General features: G+C 42.9%; 1 protein-coding gene across 2 annotated transcripts in view; it reads right to left on the bottom strand.

Annotated features, from left to right (window-relative positions):
* Positions 1 to 19,401, bottom strand: part of LOC133616020 (12S rRNA N(4)-cytidine methyltransferase METTL15-like) — a 187,313-nt gene that overhangs the window by 163,256 nt on the left and 4,656 nt on the right. For both annotated transcript variants that reach the window (XM_061975001.1, XM_061975002.1), the window contains exon 2: positions 11,536 to 11,781. In XM_061975001.1, coding sequence (XP_061830985.1) covers positions 11,536 to 11,766 — 231 coding nt within the window. In that variant the 5' untranslated portion in view covers positions 11,767 to 11,781. The remainder of the gene's footprint in view (positions 1 to 11,535; positions 11,782 to 19,401) is intronic.

The following is a 19,401-nucleotide window of genomic DNA, read 5'->3' as shown; positions in this document are numbered from 1 at the left end:
CATTATTGTTTTCAGCGGGTCTTTCCACGATGCCGCCATTATCTTCTTTTGCGTGTCCTACCACGACGTCGCCATCATTTTCGTCTTCAGCGAGTCCTCCCACGACGCCGCCATCCTTGTCTTTAGGGGGTCGTCCCACAACCCCGCCATCCTCGTCTTCAGGAGGTCAGCCCACGACGCCCCCATCCTCATCTTCAGCGGGTCAACCCACGACACCCCCATCCTCGTCTTCAGCGGGCCAGCTCACGACACCGTCATCCTCTTCTCCAGCGGGATCATCGTTACCTCTTGTCCTGGAGTAAGCTCCAGTATCATCGTCGCTTCCGTGACGTGGTGAAGATCCCGCAAAGGACTAAACGCTGTGGCTTATAAAACGGAGCAGATAATTTATGGATTTTTCTTCGCTAACGGCCACAAAAAATAACAATCAAAAACACTGAGAGAGTGTTTTATTGTTTGTGCCATGGCACCATCTTTTGGACGAATTTGCTCACTGCAAGTGCTGCAGTGTCCTTCAATTGAGTGCAATCAACAACCGGAAGTAGACTGCCATTCAGTCTTCTAATCATCCATACCTTTTCTACTCTTATAGATTCTTCATTCGTCACTCCAAGCAACGTTTTTAAGTTTTACAGTTTAACTAAAACTGTTAATACTTACTAAACCGTCCCATGTGTGATGTTTGTAGGAGTGTTTTCATACATATTTGTATGTGCTATCATAATGTAAACAAACTAGCGTTGTTAGCATTAGCTATTATGCTAACATGTTTACGAGTGTCTGTGTTAGTATAACTAACTTGCAATGGCATTATTTTTGTATTTTTTCAGTTTCACAAATTCCTCAGTTAATTCACCAAGACGTCACCGTGGAGTTATTAAGTCTGTTTAGCTAATTGGAAAGCTAGCCGCAGCTAGTGGGTCCATGACGATGACTTCTGTTTTGTTTGATCAGCCTTTTTTTGCCGTTTTACAGGCACTGTTTGAAACAATTAATGTATGTAAATTAACATTTACAGAATCTCACTGTGTAATTAACTCATTTTGCAACGTATATATCTGCAGCTTATAGTCTGGTGCGGTTAATATATGGAAAAATACCTTTTTGTCTAAAATTTAGTGGGTGCGGTTTATATCCCGGTGTGGTGCGCTCTATAGTCTGGAAAAAACGGTACTACTCATTTGCATAATTTAGTCCCAAACTGTCTACAGAACACACTTTCTCCCGTTTTGTCATCCCCTTCTCATGAAATTAATTTGGCAGCTAGAGAGAAAGACTCTTCTGACGACTGATCAAATTTCTAACTTCACGAGACCAAGACCTAATATTTGCCTGTCAACCTGTCAATGACAAGCATCTTCTTTCACTACACAGTTGTGCATCCAAGGAGTTAAAGAATCTGAAAACTATGAAGTCCTTTTAATATGCTGATGAATTATGTTTCTCTCTCACTCACACACTCTGCCAGTAGTTTATATGCTCTAATAAACAAAAAATGATTGCATTTCGGTCGAAAAACATATTTTCAAAACACAACAGGGAACAACTGAATCAAATCATGTTTGACTTTTTAAAAGGTCTGATTTACACACTTAGAGTGTATGTTTAAATTGTAGAGTACTCAAATGGACATGTACAATTTTATGAATCGATCTACAAAGCTGACTTTCTCTGCATTCCCTAGTTTGGCGGATTGACGCTAAACTAAAAACAATAATGATAGTAATAGTCATACCAATACAATATTGTATTCACAATTGAAAATGAATCTAGGGGAAGGTAACATGTTTAAACCAAGGAAACAAATGCATCTCACAAAAGCGGAAAGAAGTTCCAAACACTACTTTTCTGGCATAATGTTATATTGTAACTTGTCTATATTATATATAAGGCTGTCAAAATAACGAGTTAAATCAAGTGATTAATGAAAAACAAAATATTGCATTAACCGTGTATATACGCAGAATTATAATGCAATTTATTTTGACTGTTGAAGCTTCTTGACCTGAACCGTGAATGGTTACCTGAAAAGCGGCGAGGGTTGCTATAAAGTCAGTGATCAGATCAATGCATACGAGCAGACTCCAACTGGTGTATTTGCTGGCAGATTTTGCTTAAAAATAAACCTCTACAGTATCTTGAAATAAAACTGGCAACAGATTTTGAGCAAATAAATGACATACATTCATGTAAAACATTTCAAAAATGTTTGGGAATGACATTCTGACAATAAAATTGCATTTGTTTGAAAATATTGGAGAATTAATTTTTTTACGTTGATTTAAATCATGTAAACAAGTGATTGATCAAACATGATTAATTCCGAAAGGAACAAGCGGTAAAAAATGGATGGATATATATATATATATATATATATATATATATATTAATATATATATATATATACATACATATAGCGAGCAGAAAGGAGAAGAAGAAGGGACTGTTTTTCGCAATGTAAAGAGGCAACATCCCTGCAGCAAACGCCTGCTGCGCGCGCCGCGCCGTTCAGAGGTGGGTGGTGCTTCACTTCAGTGTTCAGATCACAGTTAAGGTGCAGTGATAACATAACATTTAAAATTGTTACTGTGACTGCTTTAGTAAGTAAGATGACATAAAAGCTCAACAGAAATGAAAAACCGTCGGCAGGATGTCGAAAGGAGACTTTTTTATTGCAAACAATCAATCCGACACGTTCAAGACACGTTCTCAAACCAATCACACACTTTACTACGTTAAGAGTTTCTCCTTAATGTACGGGCTTCATATTAGCCATCACACCTAACAAAATTAATTAATTAATATAATGCATTGTAGCATCCTGAAGAAAACAAAGTCTGGCGCTCTTTTTAACTTTTATGACCAATTTTATGCTAACAACGGGCCCAATTCCAAAAAGTATTTCCTCCATGCTTCACTCCTAGACACACAACACGTGATCCTTTTCCGCCGACACGGTGTGTTCACAAACCATGGGAAAAATGACCACTATAACACACTAACATACACATCAACACCAGCCATACGCACGTGGTTGTCTGGAGCGGAGGCAGCGTGTCCACGCGTTGGACGTACTTTAATATATTCGAGATATACCTGCGGACAGCGATCTTCACAAATTAAGATGACACTGGCGACCTTTAATGAGAGAAAGGCTCCCAGCAACGCAAAGCAAGTGTGACTTCAGGCTCTCTGCAATGCTTTTCGTAACAAACATGGCGCGACAGAAGTATCTCAAGAGTCTCTAAACAAGTGTACAGTCACCAATAACACCAAAAATAGATGCTTTATTACAGAAAAAGTGACTATAGGGATTGGAGAAATCTCAAAAAAAAAAAAAAAATCTTATTGTACAATAAGCAGCAACAATTTAAATATAGAACAAAAGAATATGATGCATTATGACTTCGGCTTCAAAACAAAAGCGCTACGCTATACATCCGCTTTAACTACAATAACAAATAAAAATGTCTTACATTACGATCATGCTTTGTCGAATATGTTTTGTTATGTTATTCTGTGATATTTGCACCTAAAAAATTACATCAGTTGAGGAATTTGTGGGGGTTGGCTTGCTTAAAATCGACGTACACTGGGGTGGCTCGGTTGGTAGAGCGGCCATGCCAGCAACTTGAGGGTTGCAGGTTCGATCCCCGCTACCGCCATCTTAGTCACTGCTGTTGTGTCCTTGGGCAAGATACTTTACCAACCTCCTCCCAGTTTCACCCACACCGGTTTAAATGTAACTTAGATAATGGGTTTCACGGTTAAGCACTTTGAGTGACTAGAGAAAAGCGCTATATAAATATAATTTTTATAATAATAACTTTTTTTTTAAATAAAATCTTATAATTGTAAATGGGTTGTACTTGTATAGCGCTTTTCTACCTTAAATGTACTCAAAGCGCTTTGACACTATTTCCACATTCGCCCATTCACACACTGATGGCGGGAGCAAATTAATTGTCCATTCATGGTGTTAAAACCTGAAAATGATCCGTCTAGGGTACCCTTATTAATGATTAAAAATGATATCTATTTGCGCTTATCGCGATTAATTTAACTATGAACTATACGATTATTGCGATTAAATATTTTAATTGTTTGACAGCGCTAATATATATACATATATGGTGCATATATACACACACATATGTATATATATATATATATATATATATACAGTATGTATATTCACATTACAGGCCAAAAGTTTGGACACACCTTCTCATTCAATGTGTTTTTCATGACTATTTACATTGTAGATTGTCACTGAAGGCATCAAAACTATGAATAAACACATGTGGAGTTATGTGCTTAACAAAAGAAATAGGTGAAATAACTGAAAACATGTTTTATATTCTCGTTTCTTCAAAATAGCCACCCTTTCGTCTGATTACTTTTTCGCACACTCTAGGCATTCTCTCGATGAGCTTCAAGAGGTAGTCACTTGAAATGGTTTTCACTTCGCGGGTGTGCTTGAAGCTCTTTGAGAGAATGCCAAGAGTGTGCAAAGCAGTAATCAGAGCAAAGGGTGGCTATTTTGAAGAAGCTGGAATATCAAACATGTTTTCAGTTATTTCACCTTTTTTTGTTAAGTATATAACTCCACATGTGTTCATTCATAGTTTAGATGCCTTCAGTGGCAATCTGCAATGTAAATAGTCATGAAAATAAAGAAAACGCATTGAATGCAGAGAAGGTGTGTCCAAACTTTTGGCCTGTACTGTATATACCAGGGGTCGGGAACCTTTTTGGCTGAGAGAGCCATGAAAGCCAAATATTTCAAAATGTATTTCCGTGAGAGCCATATAATATTTTTTAACACTGAATACAACTAAATGCGTGCATTTTTAAGTAAAACCAACATTTTTAGAGTATAATGAGTCTCTTATTCTGTTTAATAACATTGTTATTCTAAAGCTAACCAATAATAAATATAATACTTCTTACCATTAATGCGACTTCTTGAACAGGTGTGATAGAAAACAGATGGTTGGATTAAAATGCATGAGAATATTTTATAAATTGAACGTTATTTTTAGCACTGTGATTACCAGCAGAATTATTCATTACTTATCGTGTTAAGCAATGTCAGCTAAGATTTAACTGAGAGCCAGATGCAGTCATCAAAATAGCCACATCTGGCTCGAGAGCCATAGGTTCCCTACCCCTGGTATGTACAGTATATATTTATATATGTATGTATATACACATACATACATATATTTATATACATTTAAGTTTATATATGTAAATATACATATATATACATATATTTATATGTGTGTATGTATATATATATATATATATATATACACATTAAATATATATATATACATTAAATATATATATACATTAAATATATATATATATACATTAAACATCAGCGATGTTTAATGTTTTATATATCTATATTGTGAGTTGATAATATAATCATTCAAAAGGTTATGTCAGATTCCTCAATTGTTAGTGTGACTGTGTTGTCACAGTAACGTAATAATGTAACAACTACAACTGCAGCATTATTTCTGGTGTGTAGATAAATGAACTCACATCCGTGGTGAAGCAACCGTTCTGAATGTAGCCACGCAACGGATAACTGAAGTGTACAGCATGTACTGTGCGGGAAAAACAAAATCTATTCATTTTAATAGCATCTGATTGGCAAACTGTCTTGGGACAGTTGGCAAATGGGCGGGCAGCGGAGGAGTTTAGAGGTGCTAAAGTTCAGGCAGGAGCGACGCAGCACCCTGTGTCGTGCCAACAGCATTGCAGTGGCGCAATTCCTGACTAATTAATTGACCCGTGGCCCCCACCAGTCTTGACCGTGCATTATATAGGTGGGCAGCACTTCCCCTCCTGTGCTTTGCCACACCAGAAGGCTTTTTGACTCATGCCCATCTGTCCTAATTATACATACATTGAATAAAAGCAAGTATATCACCACCATGTCTCTGTTGCAAATGAAAATGAATACAGAGCAAATAATGACAAGCACCGGTTTGCCACAACAGTTGAGACTCATGCATCATCTCAAAAGATACAGGGAAACCATTTAATAAGGTGTATTATTTTAGTTTACGTCTGTAGCAATGCACTGCATTGTGGAATATGGAATTTAATTAATATGTTCCTTCTGCACCATTTCCGTGCATCTTTCTAGTCCCATTCCTAAATATTGCAGTACCAATGGGAAACTGCGGGGGCAGTGTGTTGGATGCAAAGCAAACTTTTTAAAGGGGTCCATTCATCCATCCTCTACCGTTTATTCCCTTCGGGGTCGCGGGGGGCACTGGAGCCTATCTCAGCTACAATCGGGCGGAAGGCGGAGTACACCCTGGACAAGTCGCCACCTCATCGCATGGCCAACACAGATAGACAGACAACATTCACACTCACATTCACACACTAGGGCCAATTTAGTGTTGCCAATCAACCAATCCCCAGGTGCATGTCTTTGGAGGTGGGAGGAAACCGCAGTACTCGGAGGGAAGACATGCAAACTCCACACAGAAAGATCCCGAGGCCGGGATTGAACTCACGACTACTCAGGACCTACGTATTGTGACATCCATCCATCCATCCATTTTCTACCGCTTATTCCCTTTGGGGTCGCGGGGGGCGCTGGAGCCTATCTCAGCTACAATCGGGCGGAAGGCGGGGTACACCCTGGACAAGTCGATATTTTTTCTTCAAATCAAGCATTTCGTCATGGTCGACATAACAAGTAATAGTGATTTTTGGTCAAAAGTTTGCAAAGATTATGTCTTACAGACCTTCTTCAAGCCGCTTTCTGACCGTCCCTTCAGGATGCGCCATTTTGTGGGTGGTCTTATTTACGGGCCTCTATTTCAACTGTTGTAGTTTTTAGCGCTTTCATAGCAAGTCTACTCACAGATATAAGTTAGAACTAGGGTTGTACGCTATACCGGTATTAGTATAGTACCGCGATACTAATGAATCATATTCGGTACTATACCACGTCTGAAAAGTACAGGTCCGCCAACCCCCACAGTCTGCCCCACAACAAGAGGATAAAGAAAATTAATTAACTTAGAGACAACAACTTTGGACTACAATGGCGGACTTGCGCAAAGGTCTACGGGTAAAACTTTACCATATATGGATATATTCGCTGACGTAACTTGCGACAAATTTGTCACTAGCAACTCAAATTCCAAATTGCTCGTTTGGAAGAAGTATGAAGGAAGGCAAGATTAATTTATAAATATCTCAACCAAGCCTCTGTGGTTTAGTTTAACATTTTCAGGACTTATGGGGAACCTGAATACACAAAAAACAAGTACTAACAGGTAAGAAAAGTTGGTTTTGCATAGCAGGAACATTTTAAAGGGGGCTTTGGTAGCTGTGTGAGCTGTTGACATACAGAATTTATGACACATCATCATTCCGGCACGTGCACAAGAAACAGAAAAGATGGGAGCAGATAGCATGTGAACCAAATGTTATTTGGAAGGTAGGATTTCTTTAAAAATGACCTATTATACAAAACCAACTTTTCTTATCTGTTGATGCCTGTTTATGTGTAATTGGGATCTGCATATGTCCCGAAAATTCGAAATCAAACCATGGAGGCATAGCAGAATTATTGATTAAAAACATTTGCGTCTTTATTTTTGGAATTTGATACTTTAGTGACAAAATTTTGCCTTAGTTAAGTAAGCAGATATCTCCATATGTGGTAGAGGTTTAGCCAAAGAGGTTTTATTCAGTTGTAGTCCAACATTGTAGTCACAGAGTTGTTGCGGGGTCGTACATGCACATGCACATGCATCCTCCGCTATTGCCATTTCTAATAAAAAAGCAGCGCATAGTTCTAATGTATATCTGTCAGTAGACTCGACATGGAAGCGCTAAATACTAGAACATAGCTGATTGTGCGGTGACGCAGTCGTAGGGTGCTTGGCCTGGAGGAGGGCTTCAGCACATATACGGCGCATCTTGAAGAGACGGTCAGAGAGCAGCTTGAAAATGGTTTGTAAAACTAAATCTATGCAAAATGTGGATCACAGCACAAGCTTTTTATGTTTTGCAAACCACAAGGTGTCTCAAATGAACAAGTATGGAAGTCTGGGATTGGTTTTGGAATCTTACACGGCAGAAGAGTCACAAAAGTCATGAGGGTTCTTTCTGATTAGGGACAGAAGTTAACACACGCACACGGATCGAAAACACACGTACATGGATCTGAATACACACACTCGGATTGATATACAGACACACAAATTAGTACACACGCACGCAAATTGGATTACACAGATTGAGATACAAGTTTGCAAATAATTTTGCGACAATAATACTTTCATAAACAAAAGTCTGAAATGACGCACGAAAGTGCCGGTGTACCTAATGTTGTGACCGAGTTAATTTATTTCATGTTCATGAAGTTTATTTTTGACCGTGTCTGGAAAAAAAGAGCGTTGACGACTTCAAGATATATATTTAACAATGTACATTTTGAAAATACAAATTTTGATACTTTCATAGAAAGTGGGGTGCAGTTTAATTTCCAATCTGGTAACGCCTCCACAAAAAATGTCTTCTAAACGTGACTGTGGAGCAAAATGTACGCCAATTTTACACCAAAGCAAATTCAATACATATTATCTAGACCACAAGGAAGGGCTTTAAATGTAGATTGCAGACATGTGAGCACCTTTTGAGGAAAAAAAGAGGAAAACTGACAAAAAAAGAGGAACATTTCTATCGGCACAGAGTACTGCCACGCAAGCCCCAAAAGGAAATTTTGAAAATCAAGACTACATTTCATGCAATTGAGTGCATTTCAACACTGTATTTTACATACATTATATTACTTTTTTTTTTTAAATCACATAGAAAAACACTAATTTTTTAGGGCGTGCTGACCATATCTATGGTGCCGACTTTTATTGTATTTAGTAGTAGAAATTTCCTTGTTCATTTACGGAATCTTCATTTTTTTTTCACTTTATCGAATTGTGCATGCAAGTGACGTCAAGGCCACATTGAGGCAACATTGGGGCCTGTCCATCCATCCATTGTCTACCGCTTATTCCCTTCGGGGTCGCGGGGGGTGCTGGAGCCTATCTCAGCTACAATCGGGCGGAAGGCGGGGTACACCCTAGACAAGTCGCCACCTCATCGCAGGGCCAACACAGATAGACAGACAACATTCACACTCACATTCACACACTAGGGCCAATTTAGTGTTGCCAATCAACCTATCCCCAGGTGCATGTCTTTGGAGGTGGGAGGAAGCCGGAGTACCCGGAGGGAACCCACGCAGTCACGGGGAGAACATTCAAATTCCACACAGAAAGATCCCGAGCCCGGAATTGAACTCAGGACCTTCGTATTGTGAGGCAGACGCCTGTGTGCGTTCATATTGGAGTCTGATAAAGATCACATTTTACTTGCAGTCTAAAACCGTCAGCTAAAAAAAATACGGTTTTGAAAAAATGTACGCAACTTTGGCCTGCAGTGTAAACGTAGTCTTGGTGTGTCAGCATTGTCACGGTCAGTATACAACACAAAAAGGGCCGATTCATCCATAAATCGGTGCTGTCTACCCCAAGCATAATTTCAGCATGTGACCGATACTAAAACGATTATATTGCTTTTTTTTTCCCGCATAATCATTATTTACACAACACATAAGAGGGCCGATTCATAAATTGGTGACGTCAGCCCCAAGGGTAATATCAGCATAATTACGAAATAAAATTATATTTTTATTTTCTCAATGATTTTTTTTTATTGTTTTTGTGATGTTTAAAAATTCTGATAATTTCCTGGACACAATGAGACGTTGATGCTAAAAATTATTTTAATGAGAAAGCGGTAGATGGATGGATGGATGGATGGATGGAGTAGTTATAGTTGGTTAGTTATTGTCAACTATTGACTTTGTTTTGCTCAAAAATTGTATGTAACGTAATTTTCGGACCATTGGGCGCACAGGATTTTAAGGCCCACCATTGATGAGCGTGCTTATTCTGGTATATTTTCATACAAAAGGTGCACCGGATTATAAGGCACATTAAGGGGACGTATGTATTTTTTTCTACATTGAAAACATCTCCTTGTGGTCTACATAACATGTAATGGTGGGTCTTTGGTCAAAATGTTGCATAGATTATGTTTTACAGACCATCTTCAAGCTGCTTTCTGACCATCTCTTCATGATGCGCCATTTTGTGGGTGGTCTTATTTACTTGGGTCCACTTCGACTGTGTCTACTCCCCGTCATTTTTGTTGTATGTACATATATGCAGTTTTTAGCACTTCCATAGCGAGTCTACTGACAGATATAAGTTAGAACTGTACGCAACTTTATATTACAAATGGCAACAGCGGCGGATGAATGCCCCACAACAAGACGATAGAAAAAAAAAGAGCTTATTCACTATGGTTTTCGGCGCGGACTACAATGGCGGATGCGTGCAAATTTTGGGGATTTATACAGATCCCAAATCTCAAATACACATCAGCAGGAACCAATAGGTAAGAAATATATAATATTATGAAAGAAAACGCCGGATAATATATCTCCTAATAGGTGGCATTTTGGGGTCCTTATACACACACCATAATAAGACCGTATGTTGAAGCACAGTATATATGACTACGGTAGCCGCTCCGCGTTCCATCAAGTGGTGCAGCTTCGTAACTTACCAAAGTCGTACTAAAACATTTTGACAGATTTTTGAGCACCGTGTGTAATGTTCTATACTCTCAATGAAACATCAAAGTTTTGGTGTTGGTTTGTTTACGGGCAAATACTAGCATTATTTATTAGCAGGCGTCGACTTGCAGTCCACACGCACTGGTCACACTTAACATCGCACCATGTACCAAATAAAATTGCTCTGAGGTCGGTGCGCACAGCCAGACTTAATACGTACCACAGGTGGACCGGTTTATAAGGCGTACTGTGATTTTTGAGAAAATGAAAGGATTTTAAGTGCATTTAACAGTTTGAAAAACAGTAATAAAAGAAAAAGAGGAACTAGTTCATATATCGCTCTGATATTGTTAAACTGTCCATAGCATTCACTCTAAATAGAGTGAAAAATGTAAAGTTAATGCATGTGATCAGTACTGGTATTGATATCAGTCAATCTCACACATAGATGATTGGTACCGAAATTGGCAGCAATTATACCTAATTGGTGCCGTATCAATTCAAATATAAGAGGTACCCCATCTCTAGACGCCATGTAATGCACTGACAAAAAAATAAATAAAATCGCAACTTTGTGAAAAAGCTGCTACAAAATCAGACATTTTAAGCTGCAAAAAATCAGCTAGTGAAAATCTTGTATAGCTGGACATGCTTTTTGTGCTTGTGTAGCGAAATTATGTAAATGCAATATAATGACATCAGTGTGAAGTATTTCAAACATATTACACAATACCTTCATTGTTCTTAGTAATTGCTACACACGTCTCATTATGTATTCTTCAGTCTATGGCTGGGTTCTTATTTAGAATGCATTTTACAAGAAAGAAAGAATAAAATCAACTTACCTGGCCTGGTTTAATGTCCAAGTAATGAAGCACCTCTTTCAGCATGACAGGCACATGAGGAAGTTTTTCAGTGGAAACAGATACCCGTTCATGTGATTTGCACGAAGCACCACGGCCAGAGAAAACACACAGGGCCGTCTGAGAGTGGAAATTTGAATTCCATAATTTCCGCACAGCCAAAGTTTGTTTCTGGAACAGTCGGCTGGAGCGAGCAGAAATATGGAAAATCATCAGGCTTAATTTGATCTGTGGAGAAGAAAAGAGTACTGATTGGTCGCTGTTTATGCAATAGTTTATTCATGGCAAGTTTGAGGTTTCCACTGGATTAGATAGCCATATGGAGATAGCCATCCCTGCTGCTGGACTCTCTTGGCCCTACTATAAAAGAATCTTCAGGGGAGGAATTGGCCTCATCAGCCATATCTGTACCCATCCTACCCCACAATTTAATGACGGATGAAGATGGTCACCTTCCCGCAGGAAGGAAGAACAGCACATTATGAACGCTACATTTATATATATCATCATTATAATCTATTAATTACAACTTGCAAATACATTGGTTTGGCTCGTCAGAGACACTTCTCCCAGCGGGCACTGTCTCATAACTCTATTTCACCAATGCAATGTGAGCACTCGTGATGTTTGACTCCATTTCACCAATCAAACGGAGCCTGGCAGTCACATGACCGCTACACACTGTACAAAGTGACATGACGTCAGACGAGGCGATGTCAATGTTTACTTTAAAAACTACAAGAGGTACAACTATATCACGCACTGTCATCTGTGTCAGTAGTAATGTTCACATTTCAGCCTACACAAAGTCTACGTCCAACTACAAAAAACATGTTGTGGTAAATTGTAGATGTTTTTTTTGTATGTTTTAGCTGCGCATATGCATTGTTATAATGTAATACATGAATGCAAAAGGTGCATTTTTTTCCGTACATACTGTAATAGGGTTTCTGTGCACACACACGCGCACATACACACATTACCTCCCTGCTTGGCACTCAGCATCAAGGGCTGGAATTGGGGGTTAAATCACCAAAAATTATTCCTGGGCGCGGCCACCGCTGCTGCCCACAGCTCCCCTCACCTCCCAGGGGGTGATCAAGGGTGATGGGTCAAATGCAGAGAATAATTTCGCCACACCTAGTGTGTGTGTGACAATCATTGGTACTTTAACTTAACACACACACACACACACACCAACACCAACTAAGATTGCATTGTAAGGACCATACAAGGACCATTAAAAAATAGCTACTAAATACATCAGAAGTTACTCAGTACTTGGGTAGTTTATTCACTGAATTTTTACTCTTCCTCAAGTAATTATTTGGATGACTACTTTTTACTTTTACTTCAGTTGCATTACTTTAAAGCAGTGTTTCTCAATTATTTTCTGCTACGCCCCACCTCGAAAGACCATCATTTCACCCCTCCCCGCCCTCTGTTGCAACTATAAATAGTATAATTTGTCTATAAAACTGTTATAGGCATATCTCTGCGTAACATTTTATTTTATCCATGCATCCATTTTCTACCGCTTGTCCCTTTTTGGGGTCACGGGTGGGTCGCTGGATTGATTGATTGAGACTTATATTAGTAGATTGCACAGTACAGTACATATTCCGTACTATTGACCACTAAATGGTAACACCCGAATACGTTTTTCAACTTGTTTATGTCGGGGTCCACGTTAATCAATTCATGGAGCCTATCTCAGCTGCATTCGGGCGGTAGGCGGGGTACACCCTGGACAAGTCGCCACCTCATCGCAGACATTGTATTTGAATCAACATTAAATAAAAAAGAAAGAACTGTAGATAACTTGGCATAAACAAAATGTTATTAACATTTAAAATGCAATAATTTGCATTAAATAATAACAAAAAGGTATCCTTTAAACTATAGCATTTGTATGGCCTACTTAAACCATTTCAAACTGAAAAATATAATAATTAAATTCAATAAATAATAAATACAAATCGATCAGCAACATTAACTCAATAGGAGCACTATATACAAAACGAAAATTAATAGAACAATTTGTGTGGATTTTATTTTTTTATCAAAATGAGGAATCAGAATCAGAAGTCAGGATTAATGGCTACAATGTGCACGTTTCTTAATGCACCTTTTTTTCAAAACAGGGTTTGAAGCATGATACTGATAAAGCATATTTCTCAGGGTTATATGCAAAATCAAGCTACCAGTGTACTACACAGAACCTGAGTAGTTTGGTATTTTGTACTGAATTGTAACGTAAAAACTGAGATTCGTATTGAACTGTAAATTATGACTAACAGCTACACCCTGAACAAATACAAAAGCAATAACGACAGATGCTAATCACAGTGCTAACTGATCTTTACATGACAGGCTGACATTTCCTTGCTTTGATCCTTCTGGCTGGGGTAAAATTTCTAACTCGTGAGACCACTACAGTTTTACCTTTGAAGGTTGACGCCTCGCAGCAGCATGTGCAAGATGTGAAGTCAATGCCAGCCACAAAGCAGAGCAGGGTTGGCATATTCCAGACACGATCATTTACTAATTAGCTGAGGCCAATATACACAAAAATACACAACTACAAAATGACATATTTTATATTTTGCGTTGGATATTCAATCATTTTGGTATTTTACATGACGCAATACTGTATTGCCAACTATGCTGGAGCCTATCACAGCTGCACTCGGGCGGAAGGCAGGGTAGACCCTGGACAAGTCGCCACCTCATCGCAAAGCCAACACAAAAAGACGGACAACATTCACACTCACATTCACACACTAGGGCCAATTTAGTTTTGCCAATCAAACTATCCCCAGGTGCTGAGAGGGACAAGCAGTAGAAAATGGATGGATGGATGGATCTTCCAATCAGGGCTCTATGCAGCCGATTCCGATCATCCATGGCTGAAATCCGCCGATACAGATACCAATCATGTGTATTAACTGTAATTTTTTCGATGTATTTATGGTGAGTTATTTTGGCCTTTCAACAGTATCAACACAATATTTAAACAAGTTTGTTATTCTCTTTTTCTGTGTGTAATAGGTTCACCCTCATCCTCCAGTGATATCGCATGATTCTTAAAATACAAAGAATTGCAGTTTATTTTCCGTAATGGATGTGATTGTTATTGGCTTATAGGAGCAGCTCCACACTGTGTATGGAGACAAACAATTAGCTGCTGACTGTTCCACAGCCGCGGGGCTAAAAATAAAAACAATGCCAAACAGAAGGTATCGGCATTTGGGATCAGCAATAAAATCACATACTTCCATCCATCCATCCATCTTCTTCCGCTTATCCGAGGTCGGGTCGCGGCGGCAGCAGCCTAAGCAGGGAAGCCCAGACTTCCCTCTCCCCAGCCACTTCGTCCAGCTCCTCCCGGGGGATCCCGAGGCGTTCCCAGGCCAGCCGGGAGACATAGTCTTCCCAACGTGTCCTGGGTCTTCCTCGTGGCCTCCTACCGGTCGGACATGCCCTAAACACCTCCTTAGGGAGGCGCTCGGGTGGCATCCTGACCAGATGCCCGAACCACCTCATCTGGCTCCTCTCAATGTGGAGGAGCAGCGGCTTTACTTTGAGCTCCCCCCGGATGACAGAGCTTCTCACCCTATCTCTAAGGGAGAGCCCCGCCACCCGGCGGAGGAAACTCATTTCGGCCGCTTGTACCCGTGATCTCGTCCTTTCGGTCATAACCCAAAGCTCATGACCATAGGTGAGGATGGGAACGTAGATCGACCGGTAAATTGAGAGCTTTGCCTTCCGGCTCAGCTCCTTCTTCACCACAACGGATCGATACAGCGTCCGCATTACTGAAGACGCCGCACCGATCCGCCTGTCGATCTCACGATCCACTCTTCCCTCACTCGTGAACAAGACTCCGAGGTACTTGAACTCCTCCACTTGGGGCAAGATCTCCTCCCCAACCCGGAGATGGCACTCCACCCTTTTCCGGGCGAGAACCATGGACTCGGACTTGGAGGTGCTGATTCTCATCCCAGTCGCTTCACACTCAGCTGCGAACCGATCCAGTGAGAGCTGAAGATCCTGGCCAGATGAAGCCATCAGGACCAAATCATCTGCAAAAAGCAGAGACCTAATCCTGCAGCCACCAAACCGGATCCCCTCAACGCCTTGACTGCGCCTACAAATTCTGTCCATAAAAGTTATGAACAGAATCGGTGACAAAGGGCAGCCTTGGCGTAGTCCAACCCTCACCGGAAACGTGTCCGACTTACTGCTAGCAATGCGAACCAAGCTCTGACACTGATCATACAGGGAGCGGACCGCCACAATCAGACAGTCCGAAACCCCATACTCTCTGAGCACTCCCCACAGGACTTCCCGAGGGACACGGTCGAATGCCTTCTCCAAGTCCACAAAGGACATGTAGACTGGTTGGGCAAACTCCCATGCACCCTCAAGGACCCTGCCGAGAGTATAGAGCTGGTCCACAGTTCCACGACCAGGACGAAAACCACACTGTTCCTCCTGAATCCGAGGTTCGACTATCCGGCGTAGCCTCCTCTCCAGTACACCTGAATAGACCTTACCGGGAAGGCTGAGGAGTGTGATCCCACGATAGTTAGAACACACCCTCCGGTTCCCCTTTTAAAAGAGAGGAACCACCACCCCGGTTTGCCAATCCAGAGGTACTGCCCCCGATGTCCATACTTTTTTCACGAAAATCGTCTGATACTGTTAGTTACTTGGTAAAAAAAAGAGAAGCTATTTTGGTGTTTCCTGGAAAAATACATTAATTAGAAATAAGGCTGCCCTGCGATGAGGTGGCGACTTGTCCAGGGTGTACCCCGCCTTCCGCCCGATTGTAGCTGAGATAGGCTCCAGCGCCCCCGCGACCCCAAAGGGAATAAGCGGTAGAAAATGGATGGATGGAGAAATAAGGCTGGGTCGATAAAATTATATCAATACATATCACAACAGTTGTCCGGGGGTTTCTTTGCCCCCTGATAGTGTCTCCCAAGGCAAACTGGTCCTAGGTGAGGGATCAGACAAAGAGCAGCTCGAAGACCTCGATGAAGAACACAAACAAAGGACCCAGATTTCCCTCGCCCGGACGCGGGTCACCGGGGCCCCCCTCTGGAGCCAGGCCCGGAGGTGGGGCACGATGGCGAGCGCCTGGTGGCCGGGCCTGTCTCCATGGGGCCCGGCCGGGCACAGCCCGAAGAGGCAACGTGGGTCCCCCCTCCAATGGGCTCACCACCCATAGCAGGGGCAATAGAGGTCGGGTGCAGTGTGAGCTGGGCGGAAGCCGAGGGCAGGGCACTTGGCGGTCCGATCCTCGGCTACATAAGCTGGCTTTTGGAACGTGGAACGTCACTTCGCTGGGGGGGAAGGAGCCTGAGCTAGTGCGTGAGGTGGAGAAGTTCCGGCTAGATATAGTCGGACTCACTTCGACACACAGCAAGGGCTCTGGAACCACTTCTCTTGAGAGGGGCTGGACTCTCTTCCACTCTGGCGTTGCCGGCAGTGAGAGGCGACGGGCTGGGGTGGCAATTCTTGTTGCCCCTCGGCTCAAAGCCTGCACGTTGGAGTTCAACCCGGTGGACGAGAGGGTAGCTTCCCTCCGCCTTCGGGTGGGGGGACGGGTCCTGACTGTTGTTTGCGTTTACGCGCCAAACGGCAGCTCAGAGTACCCACCCTTTTGGGATTCACTCGAGGGAGTACTGGAGAGTGCTCCCCCGGGTGATTCCCTCGTTCAACTGGGGGACTTCAACGCTCATGTTGGCAGCGACAGTGAAACCTGGAGAGGTGTGATTGGGAAGAATGGCCGCCCGGATCTGAACCCGAGTGGTGTTCTGTTATTGGACTTTTGTGCTCGTCACAGATTGTCGATAACAAACACCATGTTCAAACATAAGGGTGTCCATTTGTGCACTTGGCACCAGGACACCCTAGGCCGCAGTTCCATGATCGACTTTGTAGTTGTGTCATCGGATTTGCGGTCTCATGTTTTGGACACTCGGGTGAAGAGAGGGGCGGAGCTTTCTACCGATCACCACCTGGTGGTGAGTTGGCTGCGATGGTGGGGGAGGATGCCGGACAGACCTGGCAGGCCCAAACGCATTGTGAGGGTTTGCTGGGAACGCCTGGCAGAGTCTCCTCTCAGAGAGAGTTTCAATTCTCACCTCCGGAAGAACTTTGAACATGTCACGAGGGAGGTGCTGGACATTGAGTCCGAGTGGACGATGTTCCGTACCTCTGTTGTCGAGGCGGTTGATTGGAGCTGTGGCCGCAAGGTAGTTGGTGCCTGTCGTGGCGGTAATCCTAGAACCCGTTGGTGGACGCCGGCGGTGAGGGATGCCGTCAGGCTGAAGAAGGAGTCCTATCGGGTTCTTTTGGCTCATGGGACTCCTGAGGCAGCAGACAGGTACCGACAGGCCAAGCGGTGTGCGGCTTCAGCGGTCGCGGAGGCAAAAACTCGGACATGGGAGGAGTTCGGGGAGGCCATGGAAAAAGACTTCCGGACGGCTTCGAAGCAATTCTGGACCACCATCCTCCGCCTCAGGAAGGGGAAGCAGTGCAGTGTCAACACCGTGTATGGTGGGGATGGTGCTCTGCTGACCTCGACTGCGGGTGTTGTGGATCGGTGGAGGGAATACTTCGAAGACCTCCTCAATCCTACCAGCACGTCTTCCTATGAGGAAGCAGGGCCTGGGGAATCTGTGGTGGGCTCTCCTTTTTCTGGGGCTGAGGTTGCCGAGGTAGTTAAAAAGCTCCTCGGTGGCAAGGCCCCGGGGGTGGATGAGACCCGCCCGGAGTTCCTTAAGGCTCTGGATGTTGTGGGGCTGTCTTGGTTGACAAGACTCTGCAACATTGCGTGGACATCGGGGGCGGTACATCTGGATTGGCAGACCGGGGTGGTGGTTCCTCTCTTTAAGAAGGGGAACCGGAGGGTGTGTTCCAACTATCGTGGGATCACACTCCTCAGCCTTCCCGGTAAGGTCTATTCAGGTGTACTGGAGAGGAGGCTACGCCGGATAGTCGAACCTCGGATTCAGGAGGAACAGTGTGGTTTTCGTCCTGGTCGTGGAACTGTGGACCAGCTCTATAGTCTCGGCAGGGTCCTTGAGGGTGCATGGGAGTTTGCCCAACCAGTCTACATGTGCTTTGTGGACTTGGAGAAGGCATTCGACCGTGTACCCCGGGAAGTCCTGTGGGGAGTGCTCAGAGAGTATGGGGTTTCGGACTGTCTTATTGTGGCAGTTCGCTCCCTGTATAATCAGTGTCAGAGCTTGGTCCGCATTGCCGGCAGTAAGTCGGACACGTTTCCAGTGAGGGTTGGACTCCGCCAAGGCTGCCCTTTGTCACCGATTCTGTTCATAACCTTTATGGACAGAATTACTAGGCGCAGTCAGGGCGTTGAGGGGATCCGGTTTGGTGGCTGCAGGATTAGGTCTCTGCTATTTGCAGATGATGTGGTCCTGATGGCTTCCTCCGGCCAAGATCTTCAGCTTTCACTGGATCGGTTCGCAGCCGAGTGTGAAGCGACTGGGATGGGAATCAGCACCTCCAAGTCCGAGTCCATGGTTCTCTCCCGGAAAAGGGTGGAGTGCCATCTCCGGGTTGGGGAGGAGATCTTGCCCCAAGTGGAGGAGTTCAAGTACCTCGGAGTCTTGTTCACGTGTGGTGGAAGAGTGGATCGTGAGATCGACAGGCGGATCGGTGCGGCGTCTTCAGTAATGCGGACGCTGTATCGATCCGTTGTGGTGAAGAAGGAGCTGAGCCGGAAGGCAAAGCTCTCGATTTACCGGTCGATCTACGTTCCCATCCTCACCTATGGTCATGAGCTTTGGGTCATGACCGAAAGGACAAGATCAC

This window comes from Nerophis lumbriciformis, linkage group LG15 (genome assembly GCF_033978685.3).
Source record: "Nerophis lumbriciformis linkage group LG15, RoL_Nlum_v2.1, whole genome shotgun sequence".
In the NCBI taxonomy this organism is placed as follows: domain Eukaryota; kingdom Metazoa; phylum Chordata; class Actinopteri; order Syngnathiformes; family Syngnathidae; genus Nerophis; species Nerophis lumbriciformis.
This window is presented reverse-complemented; position numbering and strand designations above follow the sequence as displayed.